Source organism: Mytilus galloprovincialis, chromosome 4 (assembly GCF_965363235.1).
Source record: "Mytilus galloprovincialis chromosome 4, xbMytGall1.hap1.1, whole genome shotgun sequence".
In the NCBI taxonomy this organism is placed as follows: Eukaryota; Metazoa; Mollusca; class Bivalvia; order Mytilida; family Mytilidae; genus Mytilus; species Mytilus galloprovincialis.
In genome coordinates this window covers 42,001,972-42,020,844 of record NC_134841.1, presented here as the reverse complement: position 1 = coordinate 42,020,844, position 18,873 = coordinate 42,001,972, and the positions used below count along the sequence as shown (strand labels likewise).

Genomic DNA, 18,873 nt, shown 5'->3' with positions numbered 1-18,873 from the left:
TTTATACACTAAAGAGCTTTGTTTAATTAAAGACAGTCATTTAATGGCAGTTTGTGTATATGTTGTCGTGTTTGTTTATAATTTGTTTGATAATTGAATATAAAATACCAATAAATTGAATGAACATTTAATGTTTCGTCTATTTAGGAATAAAAGTCTTCTTATAAAGTAATTTAGAACTGACTGAAATAAAAACGCATTTCATTGTGCCAGACATGTTTTTAATTGCTGACATTTAGGTATGCAGGAAACAAAACAGTTAGATGCTAAACATCCACCAATAAAAATTCGGAACGTAACGCCAATTTGTCCTCAAATATCTTAATGCACATTCCTACATTCTACAAAATCTAAAACAAATTGATAACAAAACTTTCAATAAAGGCTATTCACTTCAACATTTGTAGTTTTTATTTGTAATATGAAGGTGCAAGTCGATCTAAGCTTACTACTCTGAACTAATGAAATATAAAACGAAAAGGTTAGGATATAAGAACTGAGTGAACTTTTTTCTTATGATATATTGAAATAAAATGCATTACTATGTGAACATTTCTTTATGCTGGTATTCTTATCGTACTGTTCTGACATGTTAACAAACATGACCAGGAAGTAAGATGTAAGTAAATTAGGTTATACATACGAAGTGTCAAACATGGCAAGACAGTTAAAGCTGATATAATATTTTTAATCACGAAATATATACAAAAGAAAATGTAAAAAATCAAACTGAGGGAACTTTTTTAACATACAATGAAAATGTTTAGTAAGCAAGAACTGAGTAAAATTTTCTATATGCGATATATTTAAAAGAAATAATTAGGGCGCAAAACTGAATGAATGCTACATGCCACATAATATACATATAATTGTTACAATTGTTACATTAGTGAATTTGAAAAAGACAGCCGGCTTTCCTATGGGAATCAACTTTGTTTCCCTTTTTGCATAATCTTTCCTAAATTCCAATGCTACTTCAAAAATTGGTTCCTGAGGGTAATTGTAATGCATCCCTTAATTCAAATTCACTTTCCGCTGCAAATATTTTCTCCATTGCAAACTTTTCATTTATATTTGCAATCATTCACACAGGACCAAATAATATGGTATATATTTCCTGGTTGATGCTATCGTCCAGGGTATGGATTTCGTTTATATAAGCAAATTCTAGATTTATTATTGATGCGTATTAGAAAGTCGAGGATTGAGTGTGAATAAATAGATAAAAGCTTCATATTGTGACGGGCGGTTGATATGGTACGATAACCTCTATAATCCGTTTATAGTGCTAGTTCTGGTCTTTCCCTATGCCTTGGAAGTTTAACGCTTGACAATAGTAAGCTAAATAACGTCTCCACACAAATTGTGACGTCGCTGATGACTTCTCCTGAGACATGTTGATGTTATTGATAAGTTGAACTCAAAGCCGTGATACGAGAATTAAGGGTCCCTGAGCAAGATGACATATGCAAAAGGAAGCTCAATAAGGATATGTTTCCACTTAAATGTATCGGGCTCGATTCGTTAGGGCGCAATATTCGTTGTGTGTGTAAAAATGCTGGAAAATGTGGTTGAAAGAAAGGATAACAGTCTTCTAAAGAAGAAATTTGCACTTTGTGCTGTAAAGTGACGTCTAGACGACAGTTGACTTGCAGATTCACCGGTCTTTTGTATATTGATTACAGCTATCCGTATCTCATTCGTGTCGTTTCCTCGTAAAGAATGATCAAAAGTTTATATCTGACGGAACAAACGGCGTTAATGGTTAAATAACAATGTAATCAACTGTTTTATGACCAATCAGAACAAATAATTGCGATCTGTCTTGACACCGTTATTTCCTCACAATAATTTAACAAATTTAATTACTCTTTCCCATATAGTTATTGGCAATAAATTGGTGCAATCTGTCAATAAATATGGTATTTAAGGTTTTTTTCGTATACATTAAAATTGCATATAAAAGATTCGATATACTTTGAATCGAATCAATATTTGCATATAATTATATATTCCAAGCAAACTTTATAGTGTACCGATGTGTACTAGTTAAAATAGAATTCAATCAAACATTATGATCGCTCTTTATTGAACAAAAACATCTCTGCAAATGAATATTGCGTCTTGTTTTTAATTGCGTAATTCAGAATTGAAAAGTTATAACCTAAACTGAATCTTGCAGAAAGGCTGCTGTACCAATTTACACATGCACCCCGACTTATTATAACAGTAAAATGAAAAGTATTGCTCTTTGGAGATACTACATTACTCTATTATCTATTTGCAATATCAAAGTTTGTCATATCTAAAATAGATGTAAATGAATAGGCATCATTATCTATAGATTATATATATGTATAGTGTCAGAAGATATATTGTCTGAATTTTAGTAGTAGAAAATTGTTTTAACTTGGCATTAAACAATATTGATTAAATTCTCAATATTACTTTTAAATTGCGTTCTCGTTTTTTTATTCATTATTGACACATTTTTCTTTTCTCTTTTTCAGAGTGTTATATTCCATGTAGATAGACATCCGAAATATACGTGGTTTACACAGTGTGTGACATTTAACTTTTTTCCAACGACAGCTCACGAACTTGCCTATAATCTATTCAATTTAACAACATTATATGGATTACCATTAATTATTATATCTGTGTCATATTGCTCAATTTTATATCAAATTTCAAAGAAAACAAGACAAAGTAAAGGTAAGTGATTTATTATTGTAAAAATGTATAAATTAAGACTACAGAAGTTCCGATGTTCAAATCTAGTAACTCGATTCAAAAACGACAATACTAACCCACAATTAAGGTGGTACCCAACACTTTAACTAAAATTAATTTGGCTCGTTTAATTTTCTTAAAATTTTGACAAAGTATTTACTTTGACCCTTTTACAAAAATATAAAAATTTCTAAAAATTTGAACCAACCGTTTTATCAGAAAAATTACACTGGTTATATAGCAGTTTGACAAACACTTATTTTGATCATTGAGAAGCTTAATATTCCCTAAACAACACAACGTAATTAAAACGTTTAGCTGATTTTACAGAGTTATCTCCCTGTAGTGTTAGGTACCACCTTAAGAGAATCGGATGAATTTTGAAAGGAGCGAGACCGGTGTGGTCGACAGGACAAGTGCATTTATCACTAGCCATTGTGAGAAGATTTTCAGACATTTATTATTTTTTTCATAAAATATAAAATATTCAATTCAATGTCAGCTTGAACAGAAGACACATAGGTTCACGCAATATAAATCCTTACTGAGAGTAATATTCATAATGTCATAAAAGTTTCAAATTATAAATACTAAAAGAAATAATGTCCTTGTTTACGATTCATGAGACAGTTATATATCTGTACTTGCAATGCATGATGGTTATTTGTACTTTAGTAGTTATAAGTATATCTTTACTCCAATGTCAGCTTTAACAGAAGAGACATAGGTTTACGCCATAAAAATCCTTATACAGTAATTATTGTATAATTTCATAACAGTTTCAAATTATAAATGTTAAATGAAATTATATGCTCGATGACAATTCAGGAGACATTTATGTGTCTGTACTGCCAATACATGATGTACTTCCTCTGCAATATATTACATAAGATAGTTTTTTCTCTGAAATGAAGGTCGAAACCCAAATCAAGATGTTCATGTAGTCATAAGAATATTTTTAATTCAATGTCAGCTTAAACAAAAGGGACATAGGCTTACGCCATATAAATCCTTATTGAGAGTAAGTCATGACAATTTCAAATTATAAATGCTAAATGATATACTATGTCCGTTGACAGTTATATGTCTGGACTGGCAATGCATGATGGTTATTTGTACTTCCTCTGCAATATATGACATTACATAGTATTTTTTTTTCTGAAATAAAGGGTCAAAATCAAAATGTTCATGTATCCATAAGTATATCTTTTATTCAATGTCCGGTTTAACCGCAGGGACATAGGCTTACGTCATATAAATTCTATGGAGAGTAATAATCGTAGTGTCATGAAAGTTTCAAATTATAAATTCTTAATGAAATAATATGCTCGATGACAATTCATGAGGCTATAAAGAAGTGAGGAGCAAATCCCTAGAAACATATTTAAGAAAATCAGAAATCAATTCAGACGATTTTCGTACCTTGTTTTTCTCGACAAAACTATTATTAAAAAATACAATTTTTTGTTTATATGATACATAGCAGATGTTAATAGTTATCAATACTTACTAAACATACGTGTTTAATTTTCTTGCAAACATTAGAAAACAACTTATGTAGTATTGATCATAAAACATCAAAGTTAATAAATTACTATTAGATATATCTTTAATTTTATGTTATAGTTAATAAATTAAGAATTATGATCGTGTTAAACACAAATATACAGAGATGTTTTCTGTCTGATTTTGACTTCCGTAGAAAACTTAAGAAAACTGACATTTATCATCTTAATTGAAAAGTTTTATTTCAATGTCTATATGCTTTTACACTTATTCCATCAAAGTTCTAACATATTGTATCTTATAGATGTAAAATTGTCTAAGGAATTTCATTTACTTCAATTATGCGGACGTTAATTGATGACTGATGTCATCCTCTTCAGAATGTACATTCTTGTTAACAAATAATACACAGGAGTGTTTGTAATTTGGTAAACTCCGTCAACTAATTTTCTTTTGTAATACAATTTATGTTGATGTTTGTTATTTCAGAAGAGGCACTTGGTTTTGCAACAAAACGAAGATCTCGATTACGTCGATCTGCTGTAGGAAATATAGAAAAAGCAAGATCGAGAACATTAAAAATGACTCTTGTAATAGGTAATAATTCTTAGTAAATATGTTTTTAACAAAGTGGATGTCTACATGTTAATGTACGCTAGAGTTGAAATTATATATAATCGACTGAAAATTTAAGAGGGACAAAAGATACCAGAGGGATAATTAAACTCATAGATTCAAAATAAAGTGCGATATTATAGTGTACTTTTTGTATTGACGGTTTTTATTTTCTCGGTTATAATGCCCCTTCTTAACATCTTCGTTGAGGCATAAGTGTTATCCTTTCCAACACGGAATGATAGTGTTGTCGAAAATTTGCATTAAATTCTTTTTTATCTAAAATCAAAACTCAATAAACCCACCTTAATACATATGATATAAACAAGAAGATGTGGTGTAATTGCCAATGAGACGATAAGACCAATTTGCAAATGACACAGAAATTAGCAGTTATAAGTCACCATGTGGCCTTCAGCAATGAACAAAGCCCATACCGCATAGTAAGGTAAGTCACAGAAATAACAAACGAAAACGATTAAAATGACAGAAACGAACAGCCTAACTTATGTACAAACGAGAATGTGTCCAAGGTACACAGATGCCCCATCCGCACTATCATTTTCTATGTTCAGTGGACCGTGAAAATGGGATGAAATCTCTAATTTGGCATTAAAATTAGAAAGATCATTTTATAGGGAATATGCTTACTAAAAGTGAAGTTGATAAGACTTCTACTTCATTAAAAACTACCTTGACCAAAAACCTAACCAAAACTTTAACCTGAAACGAAACGGACGGACGGACGCACAGACCAGAAAACATAATGCCCATAAATGGGGCATAAAAATGAACGAAAAACAAATATGTAACACAGTATCAAACGAATGAATTCAACATTTATGCAATATACAAGTATCAATTAATATGATCGAGACACGGTCTTTTTATACTACTTTTAGCTGCTGAAATAATAAAGTAAGCTTCAAAGTTGTTCTAGATACTTAAAACGAATTGTTCGCCCAATGCCGTGGGAGTAAAACTTTAAAATAAACGAAACTATCCCTGCTACTCTGTTCTTGACAAGATTAAAATTATATTAAGCCTCTTTTTTCCTAAAATTGTCTGATGACAATATAAAACTGTCTTTAGAAGGCCATTTTCTTGAGGCTATAACTAAGCATTCCAAGTTTTATCGGAACGAACGTGATTAATAGGCCAGAATAACTTCAAAGGAACATCATAAAATAGGTTACAAGATCGGGACTAGACATAATAGTACGTAACACTGACCTTAATCGTTAATCAACGTTATGACGTATGCAAAATCTACTGATTCATTACATCACAGGTTTTAGCTGCGCTGATTATGAATTGAGATAATAATTCCATTGCCTACACAGTTGTAGGAAAACTCTGAGTTTTTGTTTCCTCAATATATACCAGCCAATAGAAAGTGTTGTTGCATCTGCAGGTATAATTAGCATTAGCATACATCATTGTGTCCATATCTTATATATTTATGCATTTCAAACGCTCTTCTGTCATGTGTGTGTTCTATATTTTCTTCCTCTCTCTATCATATGGTTCAAACATGAAAATATTGCATCTTTTAAAATCATTCTGACCACCCCAGTTGTTTATGGGTCAACTTACATAAAGTTCACATTAATTAATCAGTTATTTTGTTTATCAATCTTTTCATCGTATAAGAACTTAAAAGAACTGCTAAAAATAATAGAGTTTTATGAAAGCTTCAAAGTCTGTAAGTATACATACTAAACAGGTAATTCCTACAAAAATGTCATGGGAGTAATAAATTCTAATATAAATGAACTTCCGACTTATACTAATCAACTGTTGACAAGAATAGAGTCCCGTGAATCTTTTTTTTCTAAAACCGTCTGATGAAACTATTAACTTGGGGTTTATTTTTATAAGATTATTAGATATTAGCTAAAACTACGCATTGCTAGTTTCCTCCGCTCGAAGACATTAATCGGTCAAAATGACATCTTCAAATAGGTTACAGGACAAGACATTAAATAACAGCGCAGTACGTACAAATGTAACACTGATTTAAATCGTTCAGATAACGAAAACCATCACTCATGGTCTATTACGTTACAGGTTTTTCAGTTGCGATGATAATAAATTACGGTAATCATTCCATTGTCTGCAATGATGTAATTACTCGGAAATCGTGTATCGAGCAGAAAATATCTTATAAAAATCAACCGCTCGGAAGCGGAGTCGCCTCAGTTGTAATAATTGATATTACCATTACCATATATCAGTATTATGGTTTATGTATTTATGCCTTTAAAGACCTCTTTAAAAACTGTTCTGTGTTTTGTTTCTTTCATTTTTTAAATACTTCATTCTAACCCGAAAGAATCCTAAATCTTAAAAACTATTACATGTAAATAAACGTTAAAGAAAGTTCATGCATCTTCATCTTTTTATTCATCTGATATTTTTCCAATTAAAATGACAAATCTTTTTCACTTCATGACGATTCTTCAAAACAAAAGCATTTTGTACGCAAGGTAAATTTTATCTTGGTAACTCTTTATAAAAAAAAAATCCCGTTTGTGTGTCATCCCTTAAATTCCTAAATTAGAAATTGTTTTTACTCAGATCTTGATATATTGTACTATACAGTTATGTTAAAGCTGAATAAACTGTTGGGATATATATATATATATATATATATATATATATATCCCAACAGTTTATTCAGTTTTAACATAACTGTATAGTGCAATCATGTTACTTTGTACGATCGTATCATGCTTTGTTTTTATTACCTTGTTGATTTTACTCTCGAAAGACTACCTGTTGTATTGTATTGCGTGCATGATTTTGAGTACTTGGGTATTTGAAAGAAATTTTCATTAAAACTAATCGTGCAATAATTTTCGAGCTTCATTTTATATACTCTACATGTTGACAACAAACTAATGTGTTTATTCAATAAGTGTTGACTTATTTTTAATTGAAATGAATCGCGAAGAATTATCATCTCAATTGATAGCAAAGGATAAAAAATATTAGTGCAGAAATGCAAACAAAATAAATTTGAACCCAAAACAGCGCCTGCGAATCTGTCTTGATGACCAACCTCCTTCATATATATATTATATATATATATATATATATATATATATATATATATATATATATATATATATATATATATATATATATATATATATATATATATATATGTTTAAGAGTACTTTATATTTGATAGCAACAGAAGATTCTAAACCTAACAGGATTGGTGAATTACAAGTGCTTAAATGAAATAGTTCGAATAGTTTTTCTATTTAATATGAAATAGTTTGAATATTTCGAATATTCTAGTTAATATGAAATAGTTCGAATAGTTCTTCTATTTAATATGAAATAGTTAGAATAGTTCTTCTATTTAATATAAACAGCAAAGCGTACATACATCAGCAGTCATATGTCGCCTCAAAAACATTTTAATGACAATGAATGAATGTTTCTTCAATTAAAAAGTAAAAAACGAGTCGAGTTACTGCTATAAAAAGAAAACTTATAATCTAATATGAGTAATGTTGTAAACATGTCCATAAAATGGTTTGTTAGGATATTAGAATTGTTAAATGTCAGACGTTGTCAGTAATCAACATATTTTTTGGTCGAGAATAATAAACTTGGAAAAATTATGACCCTAGATTTGAAAGTCAAAATTAAACATAGATTCATTTTGCATTGCTTCTGGGAAACACAGTTGGTTTGACTTTAGTACAACTGCAATTGTTGTTTATGCCACTGTGTTCATGGATAAAGGTTTTGAGCATTATCTATTAAATCTCATATTGCATAGAAGTGGGTATTCATAACAAAAATAATGCATTTCTAAAAATGTGAGGTAAGACTTACGTTCAGCTGATGAGTATCATTATAACATATGTTCATGTTGTATTTTCTCTTTTTCAGTTAGTGTTTTTATAATGTGTTGGACGCCTTATTATGTTATATCTGCTTGGTGGTGGTTCGATATGTAAGTATGTATTTGGTTAATTTATGTAAGACTATGGTATATTAATATAAGTCGCACTCTAGGTTTAGATGAAGTCTAAAAATATAAAAATCCGATCTAGACAAAACAAAAACATAGAAAAGATAAAGAACATTAACATAACACCACAAAGAATTCTAAAAACAGTTTATGACCCACTATAGTGGCTCGTTGTAAGAAAGGAGCATTCGATGATATCAAAAGCGAGGAACGGTAAAGAGGACGTGATTAGTGTAATGGCAAGTGTAATATACTAGTAGCTAAATGTGGATAGTTTTGTGGCAAATTTGGATTCTTTAGAATTAAACTGAACGGGACCATTTAGTAAGAACAGTGCGTTCATACGGAATATTGGTGGGTTAGATTTGTTTTGTTGTTGCTGTCAAATTCCTGTATTCTGTGCATCTTTACACGAGTAAATTGTTTGAACACAACACCAACCAGACACCGAATTACAAAGTATATAAATTATTATATCTAAGGGACAGCTTCATTTGTTCATTCCATTATTTCTGTAAATCTGTTTAACAATATAGCCAGTCTTCCATTTGTTCCGTAAGTCATTTTGATGACTTGTTGTTATATTTATCCGTTTGATAGTTCATTGTCATGAGAAAAAGATATAAATATACACTAAAAACCCATAGTTCTCGTTTAGCTTTGTCATGCAATAAGTTATAAAATTGCCACTGGAATGATACGTTAGTTGTTATTCCCGACTATAGTCAGTCCTGAGAAATATATAAATGTTTGTTGATCTTAATTGGAGTTTTTGTACATTTTGAATAAAACTATTATTTACTCCACTAATATAGAATTACTTTTAAACGCTTTGGCTGCTCATAGAGTAGCATCTTTTTGGATTTTATAATGTAGAAATTTGTTACATAGTTGTTTCTTACTAAACAGTTAGGAAACAAAACCTAAAATGCTAATTTAATAAATTGATGTTTTTTTTCTTCCTACAAGGAAGTGACCTTTTCATGATACTTGATTAACCTCGGTATAATTGTATTGCGCGATTATTGAGTTAGTTCTTTCTGGTCTAATATCTAGTTTTTACAATCTTGCATCTGATTACAATAGGTCTTAGTCTAGACCAGATTATTATTTATTATATACTAATACTTCTTCTTTGTAATAAGAAAATGGATTTCTCCTGTTTATTGAGTTTCATCTGTACGCTGATTCAGTTTTCCAATTACTAGGATATTATCTATACACATTTTGGTGAATATATAATCAGCAATTTAATTTTCATTTGAAGTAAAAACGTATCTATATCAAATAATAATAAGTTGCATGCAATAGATACCATAAAGGGATTATAATCATTTAAAAAAGACGGGATATACTAAAGGGAGATTAAAAACTTCTCAAAATAAAGACAATGCAATTTTCTTTACGGACTCCTTTGATGGCTAAAACTGTGCCACTTTTACTATGAAGTTTCGTAAAAGAATAAATGCTATACAAAAAAAGGTTCGTGTGACTTCTTTTTGTTCAAATATCAAAAATTGGGCCTAAAGCTTCGCATCAAATTTCGGCATTCATATGCCTAGAACTTCTAAGAATTAAAACTTATACTAAAATTCTATACTACCCTTCTCTTTACTTTTGGTCTTCATCTTGATTTAATTTGTCCGCTATCAATGTATATGTATACTATTAAAATAACAAAGTTGTGTCTTGTGCGTTAAATGTAAGACAGAGATCGTATATGGAAACCAGCAGGAAATCAAAACAAAATATCTATGAATACATTGCAGTATATAATTTATTTTATTAAAAGGTCCGTAGACTATGAAACAGTTGTAATACCACAGTGCAACCTATAAGTCAAAGACATGCCGACAAAATCATAGCAAAAACTAAATACGACAAAAAGACAAATAACACTGTTCAAAACGCTATATAAGAATAAAATTAAAATAAATAATACCAACTGAATCCAGAGTTCATATAATGTAATCGGAAAGAGTGTGCTGTTTCTTTCCACCAAATTTCATTCGATTTGAATATCATGCAAAATGCTAATAGACAAAGGACAAAAGGCAGGCAAAGAGGAACATCATGTTTGTAAAAAGTTTATGTTGTAATCCATATCACGATTTGTAATGTTCATTTCCTACTTATAATATGTACGCCATCCTAAACGTCAATCACTATTTCATACAAAAGGTTAGATTTACTTCATATTTTTCAAACGATTTATATTTTGAACATGATTTGATAAAAGCATAACAATTCATTTTTTTTTTTTCACGACCATGAGTATTCAGGATAGGTGATAACTATATATAATGTATTTAAAAAGATACAAATTGACTTAAAAGAATAAAATAGGAAATCTAATGAATGTTTCATTTGTAATTGTGTTTCGTGATTATCTTACAACTATTTTGTTCTTTAAATAGTAGCTACTGTAGAAGATAAATATTATGTACGTTTTCAACTCTTCACAATTGTATTTGACTAACAAGTAAGAATTTTATTTCCAAACATTAAATGTATTGCAGTGCTACGATTACTATTTTTTGTAAACAAATAATAAGATTTTATTTGGATAAATGTTGCTGCAAATTTTTTAATTTTTAACCATTATAACTATATTCAGTAGATTTTAAACTTAATTTAGTCGATGATTTAATTTAACACCAAATTATATTAATAAGCAATCATGTGATCAAAATCCGATTCAAACTTTAAATATTCAATGTATATTATGGAAATGTCTTCGTCATGCTTTCTACTTTGCTGTGATATCATCGAATGCAACTTCTTAATAAAACTTGACTGCCACTGAGCCATACAAGGAGTAGATTATATATATCAAGCATTCAGAATTACCTGAGTACATTCCCTGTTTTGATTGCGTTGTTAAAAGCGAAATCATTAGTTTCGTGGGTAGTGTTGTTTTGTTTGGTTTTTTTTTTTTTTTTTTTTTTGTTCTGCTGTGTGTCTTTTCTTTTTGCCCTTTATAAAACAGTCAAATTGATTTGACATGGTTTTTCATAGTAACCATCTCTGTATGTTTTCATATCTGTCTTTTGAAATACTCGTATTATCACTTTCTTATGTAAATTTGAGTAACAAAAACTGTTATACATGGTACCAAGTCAGGAATATGACAGTTCATGTCCATTCATTTTTGATGCGTTTTGTTATTTGATTTTGCCATGTGATTATGGACTTTCCGAATGGATTTTCCTCTAAGTTCAGTATTTTTGTGATTTTACTTTAGACATGGTTTTATACATTTGGCTCCAATATTTTAAATTTAACTTCGAATATATTTCCACTGTCAATGAGCACTATCTTTGTGTATAAACAATCTCTTAGATATAGTAAAGAAATTTCCTTTTGGTTAAAGATACAAATTCTAACTTAAACATGTGAGTTTGAATGTCTCTGTATCTTTCGCCCTTTTTTTTCTTTTATGATTAACTTCGTTAATATATTTCGTTATCTGATCCTCTCTTTGAATTTCGTGGTAATGGGTAATACGTCTCAGTTGAAATTTAAAAGAAACGATGATTTTAAATGGACACTAGCTACGAAATATGAAAAATTAGAATATGATTTCGTTTTGTTCGATCATCAATATAAGTGAAATGGTAAAATAATAATTCGGATTTAGCAACCAATTTGATTCAATTTTGTCAAAAAAAGAAAAGAAATATTGCTGATGAATTATTCACTTGCAATAGAATAATTTAACCTCATTGATTTTGTATTCCTGTGACCTTCATTTTAACCAAATAGATAAAATTTATCGTTAATGACATTACCTAACTTCCATGATAATAACCCATAAAACTGAATTTTGCAAAGCCCTTCGGGGTTTTGGGTCCTCAATACTTTTCAACTCCGATCTTTATTTGACTTTTATAAATGTTTATTTGGCCGTTGCTGGTGAGTCTTTTGTAGACGAAACACGCGTATTGCGTTCAAACAATAAATACTGGTACCTATGATGAGTTTATTTGTACATATGAAATACAATTTCCATACTCCTACAAATTTAGATAATAATATGTATGCTTTTTTAACAGAGAATCAGCAAAGAGATTAAATTCTAAGATAAAGAAAGGTTTATTCCTGTTCGCTGTATCTAATTCATGTATGGATCCAATTGTATATGGTAAGTTTTCATTACAACGACGATCTTGATCAACGATCAAAATATCTAATAAACTATTCATAACAAACAAAAACACAAAAATAAAATAATTCTCAATCCTTATTATCGAAAATCATAAAAAAGTATATTCTATAAAACATACGATATGATTAACGTGTATATGATGCAAGTATGAAATTCCGATAACAAAAGTATCATTCGCAACTGAATTGCAATAAGTCGCATTATTTCTTTTGTGTCTCTCGTCAAAAGGGACAGTATCATATATTGCTGCTTTATTCATTTTAAACGTTTCACTGCGATTGAAAAGCTCTGATAGACTCGTTTGTTGTTGGACACCGAGAACAACCGATATTTACTGTTTCCTTGCCATTATTAAGCAAAAGGAAAAAAGGATATTAAAGATGGTGTAAGAGTGCCAATGAGCTATTCTCCATCTAAGTCACAATTAATAAAAGCAAACCATTATAAGACAAAGTATGGTCTTGAACACGGAGAATTGGCTCACAACGAACAGCAAGCTATACAGGGCCCAAAAAATACTAGTGTAAAACCATTCAAACTGAAAAAAACAACAGTCTTATCTATACAAAACAGAAGAAACGAGAAACACTTATGAATCAAATCAACAAAAGACAACTACTGAACATCAGATTCCTGATTTAGAACAGGTGCAAAAATTTGTTCGGGTTTAAACGTGTTAATGGTACCAAACCTTAACCCTTATCTAAAACAATAGTGCGACATCACAAAATAGAAAGACACACTATAAAATAACAATGACTGGTTGGCTCGCAGTCAGGATATAATGTCGAATTATGCATGCTTCATATATAATTTAATTTATAAAATAAATGTCTATCGTTGCATACTTTATTAACTATAATTTCTACAATCTAAATTTCCCAATTCCCATATGTTCTACTATCCAGTTTACAGTTTTGACACTATGTGTGTAAAAATTTCAATTTCAATGCTGAAGATGTAACCATTTAAATTTGAGTAGACAACAATAGGTGAAATATATCTTACCAATCTTGCGTTTTCTTCTTTAAATAGAAAAATGATGCCTTGACTTGCGACAATAAAAATAAAAAAATCTAACTAAGGGAGATGTAGGGCATATGTCACAAATTGTCAAAATGTCAACATATGGTCTACAACAAAATACTAGCTACTCTATAGTATGACAATATCCTTGTGTATAAATAAAACCTGTGACTCAAATAAAAAAGATCTGCTACAACTAAAAAAAAGGAGACAAAATGAAAAAAACAAACGACAACCTTTTACAAGATACCTCATTTGGGATATATTAATGCGCTTTTGACGGGTTTAAACTTATTTTTCGAGATCTATCTTTGATTCTGGGTTGTTGAAATGACAAATGGTGAATTAAAAACAGCAAGAAGAGAAAGGAGAAAGATATAAAAGAGACATTCAAACTCATAAGTCAAAACACAAACTGACAACGCCATGGCAAAAAAAGTAAAAAAACACAGAAAAACAGCTGTACATAAAACACAACATCTAAAGACTGAGTAACACGAACAGAAACTGTTGGTTATATAAATAAGGTAAACAAAAGTAAGAAAAGAATGTCCACAGGATAGTGAATTTGTTTGTGTATACTTAGCGTCACTTACGCTTACCTGGAGTCGGGTAGAGTCAGTGAATGATGGATAATAAAGTCGTCTGAAAATCATACCTGTCTTTGACAAACAAACAACCATTTTAATTAAGTTTATTTCTTCTTCAGATTCATACTATTTGATTTTCAAACAAGAAAATACTCTATATAACTGAGAAAGTTCGAATTGTTTTTAGGAAACTGGGGTATTACACAACATTTTCCGCCTTTCGAGAACACGGATAAATTGATAATTCTAAACGAGTTAACACTGCTTCCATTTGTACCGTCGTTCTGTTACTCTTTTTTTTTTTGGCTTGTCTCTTCAAATGTATCCTTGATAAATCAGTTACGCGTATTTTGGGTTGAAAATCATATATACTTCTTTTATCTAACGACTGTTATGCAATATAATACTAGTTCTTGTTTTGTGTTACCTGATAAAGTTCCAACTGTAAGGCTGATTTGTCCTATTCAGGAGACTCTTGATTTAGTTTTGGCTTTGTCTGTATTAGGAATATTTAGTTATTAAGTTTTAACGAGTAGACTTGAAACCAAGGTCTGATTTCTATGAAATACATAATGCACAAAATATTTACGACCATACAAAAAACAAAAGAACACTTGAATTTGGTAATTTCTTTTATTTGGTTTTTCGTTAATATTTTTAAAAACATTTCAACATTTCAATGAAAGTAAATACCAAAAGTGCTTTCTCCTGGGGACCTCTCTTTTGCTAAAAACTCTTCCATGAGTACTCGTCGTATTGATCTTATACTAAAAACACTGATAAGTTTTATACGGACTTCAGCGGACAAAAACATCACATAAACCAACGTAAAATGTAACTGTAATTTCCGAAACTAGAGTGATCCCTAGACTCAAAAAAGAAACACATTTTACTTGCAGGGATGTTTACAACAGCCTTCCGTCGAGAGGCACGAAAATGGGGTCGTTGGATTAAAGTGCAAATAGGTAGAAGAGACAGGCCCCAAATCCAACACCCAATTCAATGTAACATCCTGGGATCCAAATAAGAGTTATTTCCCTTTGTTCCAGGGATGTTTACAATAAACTTCAAAAGAGAATTCTTGAGATGCTGCTGCTGTCTGAGTAAAAGTTGGAGGAGTCGACATATGGCAGAGAATACCCGGAACCCACAGGTCAATTCTCAGAGGACACCGCTCAAGACGTCATTACGAAAATCAACCTCCACGCCATACGTTGATGTTGAAAGTGACCAATCATCGTCAAACTTGAAGTCATCGATATCGGACAGATCGTCACGGTATCGTCCGTGTACGCCAGAACCAAGGATTGTGAATGAGAACAGGGCCAATATGAATAACTTTCTATGTCTAAATTTACCTCTAGAAGAAACCAAAAAGAATATGACAACTACCATACAGTGAAAAGTTATACAGGGGGATAACTCTTTAAATCAGTTATGCGTTTGTAAAAGTCAAGTTTTATCAATGTATTTTAAGCATTTACCTGTAACAGGTTGGAAATAATCCATGTAACATAAAAGCTTAGAATATATTTATGAAAAAGGTTGACACAAACGTATTGAGGATTTTAAGAGTTATCTCGCTTAACCTATGTTTATCTCCTTAAGTAAGAAAAAGCAATCTCTCACACTTGATACTTCAATCTTATAATCAATTTGTTTTTCTATATTTCTGCTCTTTTATGATTCGAAGTTTAATACATATTTATTTAAAGGAGCAGCAGCGGATTTCTTTCTGTTTTAATGTTAAATTGTATTGGATCCCTTTAGAGATGATGCAAGTGGATACACTTCACTTTACCTTTGGTAAGGAGTTTTATACATTTTTTTCTGTACATTTATGAAGTATATATGATGCTGGGGTATCTTTCGAGGGGGGATTAAAGTTATAAACATGACGTTCAAAAATATTGTTCATTCATTAAACTATGTTTTAATTTGTTTGTGACTTCTTTGAAATGTGCTTCAGAGAACCTCATGTTTGTATTCATCTAAAAACAAGTGTTAATTAAAAATGATTTGTAGTAGAACCATTAATACATTTATACATTCAAAATCATCTGTTTAAATTGACTTGTAAAAGGGTCGATTAGGAACAAGCATATGCAAGCCAAATTGAAAATAAACTCAAAGGAATACATCAATATTACTTGAAATGACAGTAATACTGTGTTATTTGAATTTTTCGAAAAACTAAGGATTTTCTCATCCCAGGCATAGATTACCTAAGACGTATTTGGCACAACTTTTTGGAATTTCGGATCCTCAATGCTCTTGTTTGGCTTTATTAATATTTTGATATGAGCGTCATCGATGAGTCTTATGTAGACGAAACGCGCGTCTGGCGTACTAAATCCTGGTACCTTTGATAACTATTATAAGTTTCCGTAGAAATTATTTTCTGACTTCAAATATATTAAAACATGTTCTGCGTAGAAGCATTTTTACATTTGACAAGAATTAACGTCAATATAATTAAAACATGTCTTCGTAGAAGCATTTTTACATTTGACAAGCGTTAACGTCAATATACTAAGACATGTCTGCGTAGAAGCAGTTGTACTGTTGACAAGCATTAACTCCAATATGCTAAAACAGTGCGATAGCAGTCTAGGCTTTTAAGTTGCACGTGTCAAGTGAAGTTACACAAACAGTCAGTTGTTACTCCTGCACACTGTCTTGTTTCAAGTAATGTTTAGCATTCAGATCATTCACAAAGTCCATGGCGAAATATATCAGAGGATTTTTTTTAACTAATACGTCGATACAAACTGACAACGCCATGGCTAAAATAGAAAAAGACTTACAGATAAACAATAGTACAAAAAATGATGTCGTCCATTGAACTTACAAAAGGATATTTCACGGTATTTTAAACGTTAACAGGATCTGTTATGAATATTTCTTGTAGTGCAACTTTGTACTTGTTTTGGCTTTGTCACTATTTTGATCTGAGCGTCACTGATGAGTCTTATGTAGATGAAACGCGCGTCTGGCGTATTCAATTATAATCCTGGTACTTTTGATAACTATTTACACCACTGGGTCGATACCACTGCTGGGGGACGTTTCGTCCCCGAGGGTATCACCAGCCCAGTAGTCAGCACTTCGGTGTTTACATGAATATCAATTATATGGTCATTTTTATAAATTTCCTGTTACAAAACTTTGAATTATTCGAAAAACTAAGGATGTTCTAATCCCAGGAATAGATTACCTTAGCCGTATTTGGCACAACTTTTTGGAATTTTGGGTCCTCAATGCTCTTCAACTTTGTACTTGTTTGGCTTTATAACTATTTTGATCTTAGCGTCACTGATGAGTCGTATGTAGACGAAACGCGCGTCTGACGTATTCATTATAATCCATGTACTTTGATAACTACTAAGATATCTCCCAGAAAGGGTATGCGCTTCTGGCATAATTCCCGTGGTAGGGGATTGTTGGTTAACAAGTAAGCCATTGAACTAAAAGTTCGCAGTTATGAAATTAAAGTCATTATCTCGAATATTGTATGGACACCATTACAATAGAGAAAAAAAAGAAGATAAGATATGGTTGCCAATGAGACAAAATAACAAAAATACTTAACTCTGGGGAAAATTCAAAACGTAAAATCCGTAGTCAAATGACAAAATCGAAAAATCAAACTCATCAATTGGATGGATAACAACTGTCCTATTCCTGACATCTTCTTTATTTAGAAAATTGGTGGATTATACCTGGATTTTTAGCTAGCTAAACCTCTCATTTATATGACAGTCAAATATAATTCAATTATATTGACAATCATGTGTGAAAATATACACACACTTTACGGGATATTGCATTTAAAGCACTTTTGTTATAAATGTTTGTCCTCTTTAAATTTCTTGGTAATATGTAATAAGTCTTGGGAATGTTTGGTCCTCAATGCTCATCAACTTCGTACTTTATTTGGTATTTTTAACATTTTTTGTTCGAGCGTCACTGATGAGTCTTTTGTAGACGAAACGCGCGTCTGGCGTAAAATTTAATTTAATATGATTCGTTTACTTAGTTAAGAATTATAAGAAAGATCAGATTTTATAGTAAATTGACAAACAAATAAAATATATAAAGCAAAGTCTTAAATTCTGATTAAACAAAAGTTCAGGTGAACTGTTTAATTGTTTGTAACTACAATTATTATGATCCTTTACCTGATCTGACGTATTACCACAAATATTGCGTAATCGTCATTTATTAACAAACCATGCACA

The 18,873-nt window shown here is 30.7% G+C and overlaps 1 protein-coding gene across 4 annotated transcripts in view; it reads left to right on the top strand.

Moving 5' to 3' along the window:
* LOC143072180 (adipokinetic hormone/corazonin-related peptide receptor variant I-like) overlaps window positions 1-16,573 on the top strand; it is a 239,472-nt gene extending 222,899 nt beyond the window's left edge. For 2 of the 4 annotated variants that reach the window (XM_076247000.1, XM_076246999.1), the window contains exons 2-6: window positions 2,511-2,715; window positions 4,729-4,836; window positions 8,767-8,830; window positions 12,904-12,992; window positions 15,682-16,573. In XM_076247000.1, the coding sequence (XP_076103115.1) occupies window positions 2,511-2,715; window positions 4,729-4,836; window positions 8,767-8,830; window positions 12,904-12,992; window positions 15,682-16,034 (819 nt within the window). In that variant the 3' untranslated portion in view covers window positions 16,035-16,573. Of the gene's footprint in view, window positions 1-2,510; window positions 2,716-4,728; window positions 4,837-8,766; window positions 8,831-12,903; window positions 12,993-15,531 lie in introns of all 4 variants that reach the window. The other 2 variants (XM_076247003.1, XM_076247001.1) reach the window with 1 other exon arrangement.
* The last annotated feature ends 2,300 nt before the right edge of the window (window positions 16,574-18,873 follow it).